The sequence below is a fragment of the Euprymna scolopes genome, chromosome 12 (genome assembly GCF_053919585.1).
Source record: "Euprymna scolopes isolate OS-2025 chromosome 12, ASM5391958v1, whole genome shotgun sequence".
Lineage (NCBI taxonomy): Eukaryota > Metazoa > Mollusca > Cephalopoda > Sepiida > Sepiolidae > Euprymna > Euprymna scolopes.
Genome location: NC_136493.1, coordinates 10,453,516 through 10,474,401, shown reverse-complemented (window position 1 = coordinate 10,474,401; position 20,886 = coordinate 10,453,516). Strand labels below are relative to the sequence as shown.

The following is a 20,886-nucleotide window of genomic DNA, read 5'->3' as shown; positions in this document are numbered from 1 at the left end:
ACACACACACACAAGCAAAATCCACAGAGTTTTATAATTATATTTACTAGTATTTCAGCCCGGCGTTGCCCGGGTGTTTGGAGGTGTATGTTGAGCAAAAAAAAAAAAAGTGGTGGTAGGAAGGCAGGCTCGAACCCAAACTGCAAAGGAGAAAAAGAATGGGAAAAAACCCTGACGTCTTTGCTGTTACAACCACCGCCAAACCGGAGTGATGTAAGTTTTAATTAAGGCTAGACAATCAGAAGAAGAGGATGACTTTCGAAAATATTGGCTAAAAAAGCGACCCCCCCCACACACACGACTGTAGAAAAGTGCCCAGTTGAAGGTGAAGATATTAATGTTTTTAGCCAATTTTTCAGTATTTGTCGTCTGAAAGGTCAAACTTCAAAGCGATACTGATCTTGTGAAAATCCGTTACCTCTGTCAAAAGTTTTAGGCAGACTTGAAAACATACATACATACATTTATATATTGGTAACTAAAATTTTCGACCCAAACCGATTAAAAACCTTGCCATATCTCTGAATACTCTTTATATAAAATTTCAAATGTTTAGACCAGAAATTGTCTGAGTACTTGGTAGAAACTGCAGAGGTCAATTTTTTTTTTTAACTTTGACGCCTATTATGACCCCTTAACATTTATTGTTTTGGGATAAAATCAAGTTATTAAGTTAGATCCATGTCCAAGGAACCTATATCTAAAATATCAAGTGTTTAGACCCAAAATTGTCGGAGGAGTTTGGTAGAGTTCTCAAAGGTCAAATCGTTGAACTTTGACCCCTTAACAGCCAAATTTCTCGCCGAAAACGGATTACAAAGATTTTCCCAAATCTCAATACCCTGTATATCAAATTTCGAGTCTGTAGACTTAAAATTGACAGAGTTATTGCATAGGAAAATGTACACAGACACATTCACTTATATATATATATATATATATATATATATATATATATATATATATATATATATATGCATGGTCCAGAGGCTAAGAAATGAGGGTGGAGAGTTGTATGTTTTGGTTACGATTCTAGCTGATGGTACCTAGGCTATATTTGTATGATTTCATACACCCCCCCCCATTAAAATGATATATCCGTTGAAATCATTCAATGCACGTTTGCTGCCTGTTCTTCCTGAGGTTGACAGAGGGAAAAACATGAGGGTTTAATTTTAATATGGACACGTATGTGAGCACGCACTGGAAAATCTCAAACATTAAAAAAATTAGCCGATTTTCTTTTTGTATGAAAGTATAGTGTTTTATCAAAAATAAATTGATGGGGGGGGGGGAAATCGAAAAGAAAACTGTTTGAAGAATAAACCAATAAAAGTAAGTGGGATGCCGGTGATAAATCAGAAGGAAGAAAGAAAGGAGAAAAGAATGTAAAAATGTTGTAGGATAAGTTTAAAAAAAAAAAAAAAGGAAATAGTTTGCGTGTTGACAGAAAAGAACTCTCTAACTTCTTTTAACTTCCGTTTCTACTCTCCAGAAGTGAGTTACTTCCCTTGAGTTTCGCCTTCTTTTCTCTTCCTTTCCTTGAAGTAACAGGTCTCGTTCCCGGGTCTGTTCTTAGTAAAATAAAGCTTCTTAAAGTTCACTCCGTATCAAAGTTTTTCATTACAATTTATTTTACTAAGAACAACTAAAACACAAAAATGGAGAAGTTCCTGAAACCCGAACGGCTGGATTTGGATCCCACAAAATGGACGCTGCCGACACGTGGATACACTGGAAGCGGTCGTTCACGATATTCCTAAAAGCGGTTAACGGTTCACCCCTTACGGACGAGTTGAAATTAAACCTGTTGATCAACTTGGTGTCTTCGACAATATATAAATATATCTCGGACATCAACGACTATCGGACAGCCATGAACGCCCTCGAGGAGGTTTTTGTTCAACCCAAAAACGTCATCTTCTGTCGGCATTTATTGGCTACTCGTCGACAACGAACAAATGAAAGTGTGGGCCAGTATCTACAGTCATTGAAAGAACTTGCCAAGGACTGTGAATTACAGGCCGTGACGGCCATACAGGCGAGGGACGAATACATAAGTGACACGTTCATAAACGAGATTTCATCATCCCACATAAGACAAAGACTTTTAGAAAACAAGAGACTCGACTTTGCGCGAGCCTTTTCAAGTCTCACACAAAAACACGTTCACATTTCAAGCTATATTACGTGTCGCATACATACGCGCACACAAACATATGCGCCCACGTTCACACACGTACATATATTCACGTTCGCATACATACACTCACATTCACGTGTATATACACACACACTAACGTACACACATGTACTCACACACGTGCACACGAACACACACATGGATGACGTCACTTCCGCTTTCAAAGGAAATCCACACATGCGCAAAAGACACTCCGGAAACGAGTATAAAAGAAAGAGCAATAAGTGGCTCCTCCTTTTAGGCCCAGTTTTCGAGCTGGTCGGTCTTTGGACCGACCGTGTGCGTCACGTCCACTTACTACTATGTGGGGCAAAAAGCTAACAGACCGTATGTACACATTCTCACTCTTTCTCTCTCTATCTGCTACTGGTCCCTGAGAACACCTTCGCGTAGCTGACTGCTAACTGACGTCAACTCTCCATTCTTTGTCTACACGCTGGGCTATCATTTCCATTTTCACTACGTTACTCCTTTCTCTTCCCACGCGCGAACAAACGATAGTGACCCGAACTTGAGATGAACACACATTTCCTTTTCTTTCTACAACACCAGTCCCGCAACGAACATTGATTACACCCTCGCGGACATGGACACATGTTATATCTAAAACATTCTTTCAACAGCAAATAAACGATGTTTATCTTATCCATCAATTGAGTTTTTGTTTCCTTCAATTCCATTCGTTTCATTATTTTCTTGTAGCGAGCTAGGGTATTATATTCTGGTCCGCAACAACTTACACACGGCGTATGACCAAGCGCTCATGTTGGAGTCTGCTCAAAAACAGCTATCTACTTACACCCAGTTAGACTCTTTGACTGCGTCCATATCTGCTGCTAAAAACAAAGAGGACAAGAACGACCAGACTGAAAATGAGGAGCAACCCACAGCAGCGGCACTCTCGGGGCAGAAATGCTTCTTCTGTGGAAAACCAAAGCATAACAGGGCGAGTTGTGCCGCCAGAAACTCGATATACAAAAACTGCAAGAAGGGGCATTTTGCATGTGTCTGTAGATCGCCAACGGCGGCTGCTACGAATTACGATGAGTCTCTTCTTGCTTCTTCAGTTCCTTGTTTTAATTCCTCAAAAAGCCTATCTCGCTCGTCCTTGTGGGGAAAAATCAAAGGTGAACCTATGAGTATACTCGTCGATACTGGGAGCTCCGAAAATTTCATCCACCCTGATAAAGTTAAGAAGCTCGGCTTAGCAGTCTTGCCAAGTTCGGAGAGAATCTTAATGGCTAGTAGTTCTCATACATCTACTACTTTTGGACATTGTGTTGTATCTCTCAGCATGAAAGGAAGGGTGTACAATAATATCAAACTGTCAATTATGGCAGACTTATGCAGTGACATTATTCTCGGACATAAATTTTTAAACCGACATTCGTCAGTAGAAATACCTTTCAGAAGACCCCTCCCTCTCTCTGTTTGTGGGCTAACTGCCATTAAAAATGTTCCTTACCCCTCTCTCTTTACAAACCTAACCGCTGACTGTCGCCCAATAGCCGTTAAATCCTGGAGACATATCCTAGCTGATGCCCAATTTATTAAATCAGAAATAACTCGTATGCTAAATGAAGGTATTATAGAACCCTCTAAATCTCCGTGGCGAGCTCAAGCTCTTGTAGTGTCTCCTGAGAATCATAAGAAGAAGCTTGTTGTGAATTACTCCCAAACAATAAATCGTTTCACTCCCCTAGATGCTTATCCTCTTCCTTGAATGGAGGATATGGTAAATGAGATTGCCACTTACCAAGTGTTTAGCACTCTTGATTTAACCAGTGCCATCAAGTTGCCATCAAACCGGAAGAACGAAAGTATACCGCCTTCGAAGCTTCTGCATTCCTCTACCAGTTTCGTCAGATTCCGTTTGGAGTAACCAATGGAGTAGCCAGTTTCCAACTAGTCATCGATGATATAATCAAACGAGAGGACCTCCGAGGAACCTTCGCCTACATCGACAACGTTACAGTTTGTGGAGAAAATCAGGCTGAGCATGATACCAATTTACAAAGCTTTATGAAGGCAGTGGCGAAGTATGGACTAACCCTGAACGAAAGCAAGTGTCACTACTCTCTTGCTTCTGTAGACCTGCTTGGGTACACTATAAGCAAAGGTTCAGTAAAACCAGACTGACAGGCTCACAGGTTTGATGGACTTGCCTGTTCCTCCAGACCTTCCTTCTCTTCGTCGAGCGATGGGAATGTTTTCTCATTATTCAAAATGGATATCCAACTTCTCTGAGAAATTGCACCCCCTTACCAAAGTTACCAAGTTTCCTCTCACTAAGGAACAAACCAACACCTTTAGAGAACTGAAGAAAGAAATTGCAAAATCATCCCTAGTAGCCATAGACTCTTCTCTTCCCCTTGAGGTCAAAACCGATGCTTCAGAGCATGCTATCTCCCAGTGACCTTCTTTTCAAGAACTTTAACCTCCGCTGAGCAGAAGCATTCTGCGGTTGAAAAGGAGGCCTATGCAATTGTAGAATCGATCCGAAAATGGCGACATTTACTGCTGGGGAAGCATTTCAAATTGATCACTGACCAAAAATCTATCTCTTTTATGTTTGACCCCAAGGGAAAGAGTAAAATAAAAAATGAGAAGATTACAAGATGGAAGTTGGAGCTTGCCTGTTTTAGCTACGATATCACATATCGTCCAGAGAAACAGAATGCTGCTGCAGACGCTTTGTCTCGCATTTGTTCTTCTACTATCTCTGCTGACAAATTACACTCTTTGCACACAGATTTATGCCATCCGGGGGTAACTAGGATGGTACACTTCGTCAGAACCAAAAATCTCCCATACTCTGTGGAAGATGTAAGAGCAGTTACAAAAGCTCCGAAATAAAACCCAGGTTTCTCAAGACGACTCCTCAGACTCTCGTAAAGGCGAGTCAGCCTTTTGAGAGACTAAGTGTGGATTTCAAAGGACCGTTACCTTCAAATTCCCACAACAGATACATACTGACTGTCACTGATGAATACTCGCACGTTCCTTTCGCTTTCCCCTGTGCCAATGTTTCAGCTGCTACTGTCCAGAAACACTTAACTAACTTATTCTCCATATTTGGAAACCCTTCTTTTATACATTCTGATCGCGAAACTGCTTTCATGTCGGAGGAACTAAAGGAATTCTTGCTTTCTCGAGGCATTGCTACTAGTCAAACAACTGCTTTCAACCCTCAAGGTAATGGACAAGTGGAAAGATATAACAGTATCATCTCGCTGATGGTAAGTCTGACTCTGCGGTCGAGAAACCTTTACGTTACAAATTGGGAAAGAGTACTAGATGTAGCCCTCCACAGCATTCGCTCACTGCTTTTCACCTCCACTAATTGTACTCCCCATGAACGCCTCTTCAATTTCCAAAGGAAATCGGCCACTGGAGATTCTATGCCCACCTGGCTTACAAACGCTAAGTCTGTCCTTTTAAAGCGGCATGTGCGTGGAAGCAAATATGAGCCCCTGGTCGAGACCGTAGATCTATTCGAAGTCAATCCGAACTATGCTCATGTTCGTTTTGATAATGGACGAGAGACGACAGTATCCTTACGCCACTTATCGCCATTGGGTGATGGGCTGAGCAGCTTGGAGGCAGAATCAGATCCGGAGGTGGAGAACCAACAGCTGCAGAATGCACTTCTGGAATCTAACCTTTCAGATCCTCAGCCTAGCGGGATCGAAAACTCCATACTAGAGGATTCGATTCCTACTCCCCCCCCCCCGTCTCCGATGATCGACAAAAAAGATCATCAGAGGAAGACAGGGTGTTGGGTCTTCGACACTCTACCAGAGTCCATCACAGCCCTCCATATTTAGCTGAAAACTATCAGCTTTAAACTTCTGTTTCTTTTCTCTTTTTTTCAGCCAAACAGACGTGCCCATCCCCCTTTCCTGAGATTCCTTGAAGCCTTGTGCCCCCTGAAAGTCGTGCGGCCCCGAATTTCACTGAGCGGCGGAGAATGTGCTGACAAAAAAGAACTCTCTAACTTCTTTTAACTTCCGTTTCTACTCTCCGGAAGTGAGTTACTTCCCTTGAGTTTTTCCTTTTCTCTTCCTTTCCTTGAAGTAACAGGTCTCGTTCCCGGGTCTGTTCTTAGTAAAATAAAGCTTCTTAAAGTTCACTCCGTATCGAAGTTTTCATTACAGTTTGGTAATTTTTTTTTTTTTTTATTCAAATATCCTTATTTTCGCACACATTTTGTTGAGAAAAGATATTGTTTTCAAATATAATTAATGAGAATATTTGTAAATATTTGGGTGCTTCGTCGTTATTGTAGTGAAATTCGAAAATTGAAATATTGATTTTTTAGATACCTCCAAACTGTTGTGTACTACGTCATCATTCTAAACAAAAACAAAAAAAAAAAACACGACGTCATCAGTTCATGCGTTTGGAATTTCTATGGAAGAGCATTAGCACTATAAAATTTATTTGCAAATAACGTTATTTTACTATCGTTATTATTTTAGAACGGTAAAATAAGTGCATAAGTTCACAAAAAAGTAATTTCTCATATATTACAAAAAACAACTAGTCCGTGTTAATGATTTGAAGATATAAGAAAAAAGCTCACAAAGAATTCAAAATTTATACATTAAACGATAAATTTATCAGAAATTTCTGAATAAATAAAATATACAATAAAAAAAAATGAACAAAAATGTATAAAAAATAATATAAGACTTACCTTTTGTAAAGCAAATAGATTTTTAATAACGAACTAGACAGACGATAATATTAATTTTAACCTGTTCTGTTGATACATGTATCTACAAATGCTTGTCCTTACAGGCTTCCGTATATTTTTGAAAAAAAAAAAGCGCAAATTTTAATTTCAACCTCTCATTTTAAATAATCAAATCGAAACAAATTTTTTTTTGGTCGATTTTTCTTTTGCAATTTTTATTATCTCAAGAGTCATATATTATATGAATATATTTTTTTAATATTGGAAACCTGTTATATAAAAAAATCGGTTTAAACTTCATATCGCGTAATATTTGAATTTAATATCATTTAAAGCTTTTTAAAAATAATTATCTTTTTAGAATTCGTTTTTTTTTTTGTTGTAATACAAATCATTATGTTACCGAGAAAAAAAAAAAAAAGAAAAGAAATCAAGAAAAATTGTTCATTTTATTTTTTTATTTATTTATTTATTTTTTTTTTTACATAATATTAATGATTTTATATCCAATTTTATTTACAACTTTGGAGGTAAGTGAAAAAAATTATGGGATTTTATATATATATATATATATATATATATATATATATATATAACTATTTTCGTTACATGAAATATGGAGGGTAGGCGTGCAGAATTTGACATGGATCCTCTGGATTTTCCGTCAATTATGGTTTGGGCTTGACTGGCGGTCACTAGATTTAGCAATGCAGACAAATTAAAAATGGAAAAAAATAGAAATACAGTAAATAAAAAAAATAAAATAAAATAAAAATCTACTGTAAATTCAGTTTCTAATACAAAGTTCTAGTAAATCGATCCCCCATATTAGAAACAGTCAAAAGAAACATGAAACCGAATTATTACCCATACAGTTGAGAGAGGTTCTTTTTGTTTTTTTATTGAGTAGACACTTATCTAACAGATTCTGCAAAATTTTTTTAAAAATGCCAAAAAGTCAGATTTTTAAGGGTCGTTCAGTTTCTAACGTAAATAGATATAAAGTTTGTATAGGTTTCGCATTGAAACTTGCTATAACTTAGTGTTTTAATGTTATTTTGGTTTGTATTACTGTACACAGATTCGAAAAAGTTGTCAAAAAACAAATATATAACAAATGAATATTATCAAAGGCAAGATAAGTTACTTTTCTACCAAACTGGATGCATTTTTTTTTGTTTTTATTCAATGTAACATGTTTATTCAGCTCGAAAAACATGCAGTGTTTACCGATATATTGGAAAATTCAAAATGGCGCCCGACACTCTCTTTAACACGGTAAGGTCAGGAAAAGATGTTATAAATAATAAACTAGACAAAATACTGTTAGAAATGTGCTCATTATATGTTACCGTGACATAAGTTGACATATATTCGGTGTTTTTTTAAATAGTATTTTATCTAGTTTATTATTTATAACACCTTTTCTCAAACTTACCATGTTAAAGAGAGTGTCGGGCGCCATTTTGAATTTTCCAATACATCGGTAAACATTGCATGTTTTTCGAGCTGAATAAACATGTTACATTGAATAAAAACAAAAAAAATGTATCCAGTTTGGTAGAAAAGTAACTTATCTTGCCTTTGATAATATTTATTTGTTATATATTTGTTTTTTGACAACTTTTTCGAATCTATGTGTACAGTAATACAAACCCGGTGACTAAAATAGGAATCAACCACAATTAGTAAAATTGTCCTCAAACGATGACAATTAAACAGGCTCTTCAATAAATGTTTTGTGTATCCGTTGAGTGGTTCCAATATTGGGGATAAATTTACCAGAAGATTTTATTTGAAACTGAGTACCTCCGAAAAGTCATTTCATGATTTTTATCTAAAAAAAAAAAAAAAAAAAAAAAAGACAAAAAAAAAATATAATAGGCATGTACATTGTACAGGTATAATTGGTGTCACATGACCAGTGAATCAAAGGTGGTGATAATTCCTCATAAAAAGATGGCAACCTCGTTACACAGAAAACCACCTAATCGCTATAAATAATAAAAGAGGCAGTTTTCCCCCTCTGGACCAAAATACTGTCGGTTTACAACAACAGATGCCAAATACAAATTTATTATGTCTACACTATTAGCCATTAGCTTATTTAACTATAGAACAACATTTTAAACACATTAATTTGTAATATTAAAACTTACATTTATTCCTAGGAGTGACATCATCATCATCATCATCATAACCTACAGAGGAAATAGCTCCAATTTTACCCCCTATTCCATTAGTCCTCTTACAACCCCATTCTTCACCATGTGAATTTATACTTTTTCCTACTTTCCTGTGTCTACACAGTCATTAACTGGCTACTGAATTCATACGCATCGCATACTCTTAGCACTTTACTTCTACAGATTTAATGATGTCTCCCTTTCTGTATACACTGGCTTTCAATTGGCTGAACTCTAAGTATTCCTACATTCTAAATTAACGGTATCAGCCTTAAAACCAAACGCTCACTTGCATTTCATTATGGCCTCTTCCGATTACATACAAACGAGAAATCTTCTGGCTTATTACTTATCGCATTAAACACAATGCATTGCACATGTATTTAAACATTAAAAAAAAAAAACAAAAAAAAATGTTGTTGTGTGTGTGCCATTAAACTAATAGGCTGCATAAACTTCCGCACGCGTGTGCTTGTGTTTACACACATACATGTGCGTGTTTGTGTATGTATATGTCATAAAACTAATAAGCCAAGTAAACTTAGACACGCGTGTGTTGGTGTTATGTCTGCCTAAAACTTTTCTCAGTGGCACTGGACCGAGTCAAAACCGGTACCATCTGAAAGGGCGATGTCTCGGTCGAATAATATGTGAAAATTAGAAAAAAAAAGGTCAATTATTTTGTATAGAAATAGATGTTTGCAATGAAGGAAAGTAGCAAAACATCGTAAGTCAAACACGCATACGCAAAAAATGTTCTTTCTTGAATTTAAACAGAAAAAAAAAAAAAAATGTTACTTCACTAATGCCATCATGGAGCAATGGTTAACGTGACAGCATTGTTATTTTAAGGTTGCACGTTTGCGCCGACAAAATGAACATTTTTTTCTTCCTATTTTTAAAGTTTTAATATTTAAAGAGGGTTATTTATTTATTTCTATTTTTAAAGTTTTAATATTTAAAGATGTTTATTTTTTTCTATTTTTAAAGTTTTAATATTTAAAGAGGTTTATTTTTTTATTTTAAAAGTTTTAATATTTAAAGAGGTTTATTTTTTGATTTTTAAAGTTTTAATATTTAAAGAGGTTTACTTTTTGATTTTTAAAGTTTTAATATTTAAAGAGGTTCATTTTTTGATTTTTAAAGTTTTAATATTTAAAGAGGTTTATTTTTTGATTTTTAAAGTTTTAATATTTAAAGACGTTCATTTTTTGATTTTTAAAGTTTTAATATTTAAAGACGTTCATTTTTTGATTTTTAAAGTTTTAATATTTAAAGGGGTTTATTTTTTGATTTTTAAAGTTTTAATATTTAAAAAGTTATTCATTTTTTGATTTTTAAAGTTTTAATATTTAAAGACGTTCATTTTTTGATTTTTAAAGTTTTAATATTTAAAGAGGTTTATTTTTTGATTTTTAAAGTTTTAATATTTAAAAAGTTATTTATTTTTTGATTTTTAAAGTTTTAATATTTAAAGGGGTTTATTTTTTGATTTTTAAAGTTTTAATATTTAAAGAGGTTCATTTTTTGATTTTTAAAGTTTTAATATTTAAAAAGTTATTTATTTTTTGATTTTTAAAGTTTTAATATTTAAAGAGTTATTTATTTTTTGATTTTTAAAGTTTTAATATTTAAAGACGTTCATTTTTTGATTTTTAAAGTTTTAATATTTAAAGGGGTTTATTTTTTGATTTTGAAAGTTTTAATATTTAAAGAGGTTTATTTTTTGATTTTGAAAGTTTTAATATTTAAAGAGGTTTATTTTTTGATTTTTAAAGTTTTAATATTTAAAGAGGTTTATTTTTTGATTTTGAAAGTTTTAATATTTAAAAAGTTATTTATTTTTTGATTTTTAAAGTTTTAATATTTAAAGAGGTTTATTTTTTGATTTTTAAAGTTTTAATATTTAAAGAGGTTCATTTTTTGATTTTTAAAGTTTTAATATTTAAAGAGGTTTATTTTTTGATTTTTAAAGTTTTAATATTTAAAAAGTTATTTATTTTTTAATTTTTAAAGTTTTAATATTTAAAGAGGTTTATTTTTTGATTTTTAAAGTTTTAATATTTAAAAAGTTATTTATTTTTTGATTTTTAAAGTTTTAATATTTAAAGAGGTTTATTTTTTGATTTTGAAAGTTTTAATATTTAAAGAGGTTCATTTTTTGATTTTTAAAGTTTTAATATTTAAAGAGGTTTATTTTTTGATTTTTAAAGTTTTAATATTTAAAGAGGTTCATTTTTTGATTTTTAAAGTTTTAATATTTAAAGATGTTTATTTTTTAATTTTTAAAGTTTTAATATTTAAAGAGGTTTATTTTTTGATTTTTAAAGTTTTAATATTTAAAAAGTTATTTATTTTTTGATTTTTAAAGTTTTAATATTTAAAGAGGTTCATTTTTTGATTTTTAAAGTTTTAATATTTAAAGAGGTTCATTTTTTGATTTTTAAAGTTTTAATATTTAAAGATGTTTATTTTTTTCTATTTTTAAAGTTTTAATATTTAAAGAGGTTTATTTTTTTATTTTAAAAGTTTTAATATTTAAAGAGGTTTATTTTTTGATTTTTAAAGTTTTAATATTTAAAGAGGTTTATTTTTTGATTTTTAAAGTTTTAATATTTAAAGAGGTTTACTTTTTGATTTTTAAAGTTTTAATATTTAAAGAGGTTCATTTTTTGATTTTTAAAGTTTTAATATTTAAAGACGTTCATTTTTTGATTTTTAAAGTTTTAATATTTAAAGAGGTTTATTTTTTGATTTTTAAAGTTTTAATATTTAAAAAGTTATTCATTTTTTGATTTTTAAAGTTTTAATATTTAAAGACGTTCATTTTTTGATTTTTAAAGTTTTAATATTTAAAGAGGTTTATTTTTTGATTTTTAAAGTTTTAATATTTAAAAAGTTATTTATTTTTTGATTTTTAAAGTTTTAATATTTAAAGGGGTTTATTTTTTGATTTTTAAAGTTTTAATATTTAAAGGGGTTTATTTTTTGATTTTGAAAGTTTTAATATTTAAAGAGGTTTATTTTTTGATTTTGAAAGTTTTAATATTTAAAGAGGTTTATTTTTTGATTTTTAAAGTTTTAATATTTAAAGAGGTTTATTTTTTGATTTTGAAAGTTTTAATATTTAAAAAGTTATTTATTTTTTGATTTTTAAAGTTTTAATATTTAAAGAGGTTTATTTTTTGATTTTTAAAGTTTTAATATTTAAAGAGGTTCATTTTTTGATTTTTAAAGTTTTAATATTTAAAGAGGTTTATTTTTTGATTTTTAAAGTTTTAATATTTAAAAAGTTATTTATTTTTTAATTTTTAAAGTTTTAATATTTAAAGAGGTTTATTTTTTGATTTTTAAAGTTTTAATATTTAAAAAGTTATTTATTTTTTGATTTTTAAAGTTTTAATATTTAAAGAGGTTTATTTTTTGATTTTTAAAGTTTTAATATTTAAAGAGGTTTATTTTTTGATTTTTAAAGTTTTAATATTTAAAGAGGTTTATTTTTTGATTTTTAAAGTTTTAATATTTAAAAAGTTATTTATTTTTTGATTTTTAAAGTTTTAATATTTAAAGAGGTTTATTTTTTGATTTTTAAAGTTTTAATATTTAAAGAGGTTTATTTTTTGATTTTTAAAGTTTTAATATTTAAAGAGGTTTATTTTTTGATTTTTAAAGTTTTAATATTTAAAAAGTTATTTATTTTTTGATTTTTAAAGTTTTAATATTTAAAGAGGTTTATTTTTTGATTTTTAAAGTTTTAATATTTAAAGAGGTTTATTTTTTTATTTTTAAAGTTTTAATATTTAAAGAGGTTTATTTTTTGATTTTTAAAGTTTTAATATTTAAAAAGTTATTTATTTTTTGATTTTTAAAGTTTTAATATTTAAAGAGTTATTTATTTTTTGATTTTTAAAGTTTTAATATTTAAAGAGTTATTTATTTTTTGATTTTTAAAGTTTTAATATTTAAAAAGTTATTTATTTTTTGATGTTTAAAGTTTTAATATTTAAAAAGTTATTTATTTTTTGATTTTTAAAGTTTTAATATTTAAAGAGGTTTATTTTTTGATTTTTAAAGTTTTAATATTTAAAGAGGTTCATTTTTTGATTTTTAAAGTTTTAATATTTAAAGAGGTTTATTTTTTGATTTTTAAAGTTTTAATATTTAAAAAGTTATTTATTTTTTGATTTTTAAAGTTTTAATATTTAAAGAGTTATTTATTTTTTGATTGTTAAAGTTTTAATATTTAAAGACGTTCATTTTTTGATTTTTAAAGTTTTAATATTTAAAGGGGTTTATTTTTTGATTTTGAAAGTTTTAATATTTAAAGAGGTTTATTTTTTGATTTTTAAAGTTTTAATATTTAAAGAGGTTTATTTTTTGATTTTTAAAGTTTTAATATTTAAAGAGGTTTATTTTTTGATTTTTAAAGTTTTAATATTTAAAGAGGTTTATTTTTTGATTTTTAAAGTTTTAATATTTAAAAAGTTATTTATTTTTTGATTTTTAAAGTTTTAATATTTAAAGAGTTATTTATTTTTTGATTTTTAAAGTTTTAATATTTAAAGAGTTATTTATTTTTTGATTTTTAAAGTTTTAATATTTAAAAAGTTATTTATTTTTTGATTTTTAAAGTTTTAATATTTAAAAAGTTATTTATTTTTTGATTTTTAAAGTTTTAATATTTAAAAAGTTATTTATTTTTTGATTTTTAAAGTTTTAATATTTAAAGGGGTTTATTTTTTGATTTTTAAAGTTTTAATATTTAAAGATGTTTATTTTTTGATTTTTAAAGTTTTAATATTTAAAGATATTTATTTTTTGATTTTTAAAGTTTTAATATTTAAAGATATTTATTTTTTGATTTTTAAAGTTTTAATATTTAAAGATATTTATTTTTTGATTTTTAAAGTTTTAATATTTAAAGAGGTTTATTTTTTGATTTTTAAAGTTTTAATATTTAAAAAGTTATTTATTTTTTGATTTTTAAAGTTTTAATATTTAAAGAGTTATTTATTTTTTGATTTTTAAAGTTTTAATATTTAAAGAGTTATTTATTTTTTGATTTTTAAAGTTTTAATATTTAAAAAGTTATTTATTTTTTGATGTTTAAAGTTTTAATATTTAAAAAGTTATTTATTTTTTGATTTTTAAAGTTTTAATATTTAAAAAGTTATTTATTTTTTGATTTTTAAAGTTTTAATATTTAAAGGGGTTTATTTTTTGATTTTTAAAGTTTTAATATTTAAAGAGGTTTACTTTTTGATTTTGAAAGTTTTAATATTTAAAAAGTTATTTATTTTTTGATTTTTAAAGTTTTAATATTTAAAGAGGTTTATTTTTTGATTTTTAAAGTTTTAATATTTAAAGAGGTTTATTTTTTGATTTTTAAAGTTTTAATATTTAAAAAGTGTTATGCTATTTTTTTCGTTCATTTATTCTTTATTTTCCTTTTTATTTTTCCATCACGTTCGCTATTTTCTTTTTGCTTTTTAAAAAAATTTTTTTTAACATTTTGAACATTTTTTCAGTCACTCATTTTTTTATTTTCCCTTTTATTATTTTGATTTACCCCTATCTCATCTGGGCAATGCCAGGTACTTGCGCTAGTTTATTAAATGAAAATTAAGTAGAAGGTTACAATTAAAAAGATATGTAAAAACATGCATGGGTATGATGAAAACGCTATACAAAATGTTGAAGCAATTAGACCAGTAGTTCGTTTTAGATTATCGGTAAGTAACAAACATACATTTTCATTCATATAGTTATATACATATAGAAATCTAATATATAAAAAGGTAGATGTTTGTCTCCATATTTTCAAACTATCTCTTCTCAAAACTTAAATATGCAGAGCGGCGCTAGGGGGTCTCAAATGATTGGATTTTTTATGGACCGTTCTTTTACGGGTCCTTCGCTGGTTAAATAGTTTTAAAGGGTCAAAATTTTAAAAATTGTTATACATTTTGTACATTTATTTTAGTTTATTTTTAATCAGTTCACATATGCGTCACGTTAGTACAGTGGTAACGTCACCAGCTTTGAATGCTTCGGGTTTTGATTTTGAAATCATGACTATTATAATATATACAAAATCTGGACAAATCAAAATATATTTAATCGTATTTTATAACGCCCCCTCCACTACTGTGTATATATATATATATATATATATATTTTTTTTTTTTTTTGAGGTGGTAAACTTCAAATTAAAATAAATTACAGAAAAATAATTTTTATTATACAAATAAGTGGTTTATTCCAAAAATTTCAGGCATATAGTTCCATGCTTATAGCATATATGGTATAATAATTTAGATCAAATTTTTTGCAATTTCTATGCATTAAATTACTGTATTTTGGCAATAGCATGTTGCCTTCTAAGTAGTCTATTGTGTTTAGATTATCAGCATAGACATGAGACTTCACATACCCAAAGAAAATAATCTAATGCAATTTACAAACGCTGCTCAGATGTCAGTCTCTTCATAATGAATTGCCAAACGAAGCTAAACTTAAAATAACCAAAAGTTACTAAATTTGCAATTAAAGAAAATAAAGTTGAAAATTTAAAGTTCACTGTCTCTAAAAAGAACACCCTATATATATATATATATATATACATACACACACACAGAAAAGTTCTTATTTCTTTTCTAAACATTAATTATAGGATGAACCTTGTAATTAATAATGCGCCAAAAGTTTAATTTTTTGTGGACTATTATCCTCATCTTTTCTTAGTTGTTTCACGACGTTTCGGCCAACTATTCCTCTGGCCTTCGTCAGGTGGTAACCGTGACAGATAAGAACTCCGAATTTCCTAACTGCAATTACTGCCTTCCGTAGTTGTTGTCGTCTTACCACGTTTTTGGCCAAGTAAGCCTCTGGCCGGCTTTGGGTAGGATTAAAACCACTATCTTCAGACAATTCTTGCCTGGAACCGTAGAGATTCAATATCTATCAAGTGTGCCACAGGCCCTGAAGGGCGATCAACGTTGAATTTTTGATCTTATAAACTCATGTTTTATTTTTTATCTGATCTTCCATGGTCGGGTCCGTATTGAATGGTATATATATTATTTTAATTGGAATTCATTATTGAGATGAGTATTATTTATTATTTTTTTTTATTTTTTATTTTGGACGATGTGGCCTGTTGACAGGTCCATTTTGTGAAATTATTTGTTCAAGTGTTTCAAACTGATTTTCAAAATACATTTGCACAATTTACTAACACTGCTCGAGTGTCAGTCTCTTCATGAATTGCCAAGCTAAGCAGAATTCAAAATAACCGATAGCTGACAAATCTGTAATTAAAACAAAAAAGTTAAAAAAAAAAAAGTTAAAAAAAAGTGAAGCATACATGGTCCCCTGTGCACACAGTGAACAAGGCATAAAAAAAAAAAAAAAAATGACTAAGTTCAGCATTTAGTCCCAAAAGTCCCCAGAGATGTCAAATCCTGGTGAAAAAGGAACAAACTGTGCAGTTTTAGGCCTTAACATACGTAAGTTTGAGTTCTACACCATGCAAAAAAGAAATGACTAAGTCCATCATTACAACAGCTGTGTATATATATATATATATATCAATTATTAAAACAGTGATGAGATGTATAGGGTGCATTTTCTTTTTGATTTGACAAAAGGAGGATGGACCTGTAAATTCACCCTTGTCCGTTCGTCTATGATGGACTTAGTTATTATTAGTGGCCTGGCACGGCCACAGGGGAGACAACCAAAGTAGCAAAACTGAAGCTGCCCAGCAGGACACATATACAAATGTAAACAAAGTTGGACATATTTTATTGGTTTGAAAATATAGGTTCTTTTTTTTTTTTTTATCAATTGACAAAATTTTAATGTTAAGGTTTTTGTTCCTTAGAAGCGCTGGTTAAGTTTGAATAAAATAAAATATGTATTATATACGTTTGAAGCCAAAACAATGCATTATTACAAACTAAACAGACATTTATTTTGTTTGAAATTTATATTGAAATTCATAAATATATTTCGAAGCAAATTTTAATATGAATCCCGCGTGATCAATGCACCGTTCTGAGATTTAAAAAACGGCCGTAAAAACAACAAACGGACTTCTACTTGCTGATTCTCTGCTCCAACAATATGGCCAAAAAAAAAAAAAAAAAAAAAAAAAAAAAACCATACTGAAGATGAAGTATATCTTCGAAATATATTTATGAATTTCAATATAAATTTCAAACAAAATAAATGTCCGTTTATTTTGTAATGTGTTGTTTTGGCTTCAAACATATATAATACATATTTTATTTTATAAAATTTTAACTATAGAATAATATTATAATATTCAAATGCCTGCAAATTTTCATCCTATAGAATCAAAGACATGAAACATTTCAACATTCAATTTGGCTACCAGTATAGATATATACATATAAAACTGCCAAAAAGTGGTATATCTAAGTTTCAAATCTCAGATACTATATCAGAATTTAAATTTGTCCCTTTCCATGTAAATAATAAGAACATTAGATAAGTGAAAATAAGATTAGGATAAGCCGAGACTCGAACCTTGTAAGCAAGGTTAAGAAATAAAATGTTAGAAATCGGAATGTTAAAAAGGTCTATTGTTAAATTCTATTATAAAATAGTTAGATATTGTTTATATTGTAAAAAGGCATTGATTGTTCATTCTTTTATAAAACTGAATATTAAAAATGTCAGCTAAAAAGAATGAATACAAATTAAAAACACATTGTTGAAAAATAGGTTAGGTTAAAAAATAGGTTAGGAGAGGACTCTTTGTTGCAGAAGTGGGTTTTGAAAAAACATGTTCATAGCCACGTGAATTGGTCACATTTAGGAAACACTTCTGACGGCATAGCAAAAGGGGGATTCTCAGTATAGGAGCTAAAATTAGTCAGATCAGGGCAGAGCAGTCAGCAGGAGAGAGTTGATCAGCCAAGAGTTGACATGGTCAGAGGAGGGTCCCCTTAGAGGCGAAGGGGTAGCAGGTTAACCATGTAGATACCAATGTGAATTCCTGACGTCATCAGCATTCAACCAATGAATAACGAATCATCTGTGTTTTTGTAAAACTGTTGTCATGTGTCATCTTTCAACACTCAAAAGGTAATGCGTTAAACATCTTAATATGAATATTGTGTAACCTTTCGAGGATTATGCATCTCCCCTCCTGTCAGTATATATATATGAAGTCCCAAACATCCCAGAACTGTATGTCTCTCCCTCTCATCACTATTGTTGTACCCATTAAAATGAAACCCCCAATATGTACCGCTATACAACAAAATGAAGGCTTGTTTGAAAGGTAATGACCTGAATTGTATAGTGGACTATGTGACATTAAAGGGATCATCTAGAGCCTATTTTTTTTTTTCACAGCCATAAAATGTTTCAATCATATTCATTTCTTTTCCTAGTTTTGCATATGAATTACAAAATATCTGATATTTTCCCAAAACCTCTGGCCTTGATAGAGAGGAGACTAAAACTTGCTGTGGTGTCAAATGATCAGAAATAACAGTTCTTTAATGGTACAACTCCCGTCTTCATAGCTCTTTAACTTTTTAGGCAAAAAAAAAAAAAAAAGATTAAAAAAGCAGCTTTACTTTTGGAACGATCCTTATTATACACACATAAATGGTATAGGAATTAACTGAATGTCAGATTAAATTCCACTCATTTTACCTGAAATACTACGCAAAAAAAATAAATAAATAAATAAAAATAAATAAGACAAAAATAAAGCTTGACAAAAAGGTACAAAAAATTCATTTTAATGCTTTAACATTTGTTACATTAATTCCCTCAAAATCTTTGAAGAAAAAAATTATTCATTTTATCGCAATGAAAATTATTTTCTTTTTTAATTTTGAGATTTTTTAGGGTCAGATGAAATTTTGCAGAGTCGTGCCAACAAAGCTGACATCTGCAAGAGGGTCGTAACACCTTGGGCAATCCGCATATGTGTATAACCAATTTCCTATAAAATAAAAAAATAAAATAAAAAAAAATAAATGAATAAAAGCCATAAATAATGACATAAAAAGTGACAATCGTTAGGAAATAGACCCCCCCCCCACTACTACATATCAAAAAATTGTAATACTATCGACGTCCCACCATCCTCCAAGTGTTAGGAATTTTAAATAAAAAAAAAGAAAAAAAAGAGGAAACACTTTGATTAGCCAAACAATGGTTATAAGAAGTGATCTTAGTAGAAAGACAATGAAGAAAAAGTTGTTCAAGTAACACAGAAGGAAGCTGAAATAGGATTGTTAATCAAGCTGTGGCACTAAATGGAGTTAGTTTATGGACAGTTTCAGCATTGTTTTTTTTCAGACTTGTGAGCCATCGTGCATGCCCTCGACAGCTGCCAATGTGAGAGATGATGACAGGGCCAGGACAGAAGATGAAAGAACAGAAAAAAACTTTTGAAAAGTCAACACACTAGGTGAAGTGCACTCTGACAAAAATGCTTGAGCAACCATGTCATTCCTAGTAAGCGATTAGCAATAACAATTAGCAGGTAAATCCTGGGAGCGTAAACCTAGAACTGAACAGAACAAACGAACAGAACAAACCTCGGCTCAACAGCAACAAGGCTACTATCAAACTGCTCACCAAACCTATCTGTCCGCTGAATTAAACTTTTATGTAAAAACTAAAAAAATCCTTACATCACATAAATTATAAAAATAATTGTAAGGAAAATTTACGTAAAGAATTTTTTTTGTATTGACCAACAAAATCCATCTTATGAACATTTCAATCTTTAACCATCAATTGACTGAATAACGGTTCAATGTACATGATAAATTACAAATCTTACACCTTCAAGAATCAACTATTAACCAACACTTTCATTTTAACATTTTCAGGCAACTTCATGACAAGTTAAAATATTGTTATTTCTTCAGTCTTCATGAAATCACTATGATAAACGTCATTTACAAGATTTTTTATTGTATCCTGAAAACTCGACGGCCATTTATTTTTTGAACTACAATTACACGGTTAAAGAAAAGAGGAATTTCTGTACACTTTGTTCAAAGGTTTACTCTTCTAGATCTGCTGTGTTCTTTCTATATCTATGCATGCATATTAGGCTGACCTTGTGAAGAATGTGATTTTCCATCATGCACGGACGTTTCATCATGGCTTCTTTTAAACAAGTTATCCATAAATTTCTAATTTCAAATGTTTGTTTTTCCTATTAAAAAAAAACTTTTCTTACATATATGTAAGTAAAAGTCGTTGACTTACTTCCTTCCCTGGATGATGGATAATTTTCAAGACCCCCAAACCCTTAACAGCTCCACAGATATTAATCTATTTGATGTATGAGCATTTGTGAAAAAAATTATTAATGGCAATCCAACCCTTATTCTAAAGTCACTGACTCTGGTAAGTGCGAAATGAACCATTAGCATATATAAAAAAATCTTATATTAGAAAATATAATATAAAAATTATATATATTTTTGTATATTTTGGCAGCAAATTATTATTCAAGCGTGTCTGATTAAACAAAAGTTATTTTTTCCCCCAATTTTTCTGGATATCCTTTTGGTCTTTTTTTTTTTTTTTCAGCTGGTACTTGAAAAGAATATGGCCGAACAACAACTTTTGAGTGCCATTATATACAACATGCCAGCTGAAACAAATAAGACCGCTCGGCGAATTGGAAAAAAGAATAACTGTCGTGTTCAATCAGACGTGCTTGAATATATATATAACAAACAGAAAACAAAACCTTGAAAGGTAGAGATGTAGGTAAATTTATTTTTTAC

General features: G+C 29.7%; 2 protein-coding genes across 2 annotated transcripts in view; one reads left to right on the top strand and one right to left on the bottom strand.

The window, feature by feature from the left end:
- The first annotated feature begins 1,708 nt into the window (after positions 1 to 1,708).
- LOC145291598 (uncharacterized) lies at positions 1,709 to 6,030 on the top strand. Its single transcript, XM_080137676.1, has 4 exons — positions 1,709 to 2,136; positions 2,906 to 3,596; positions 3,989 to 4,242; positions 5,028 to 6,030. The coding sequence occupies exons 1-4, from the start codon at positions 1,709 to 1,711 to the stop codon at positions 6,028 to 6,030; spliced, it is 2,376 nt and encodes a 791-aa protein (XP_079993802.1).
- Positions 6,031 to 18,854: 12,824 nt separating this feature from the next.
- Positions 18,855 to 20,886, bottom strand: part of LOC145291171 (replication factor C subunit 2-like) — a 39,235-nt gene continuing 37,203 nt past the window's right edge. The window contains exon 9 of the mRNA XM_080136714.1: positions 18,855 to 19,076. Coding sequence (XP_079992840.1) covers positions 18,960 to 19,076 — 117 coding nt within the window. The 3' untranslated portion in view covers positions 18,855 to 18,959. The remainder of the gene's footprint in view (positions 19,077 to 20,886) is intronic.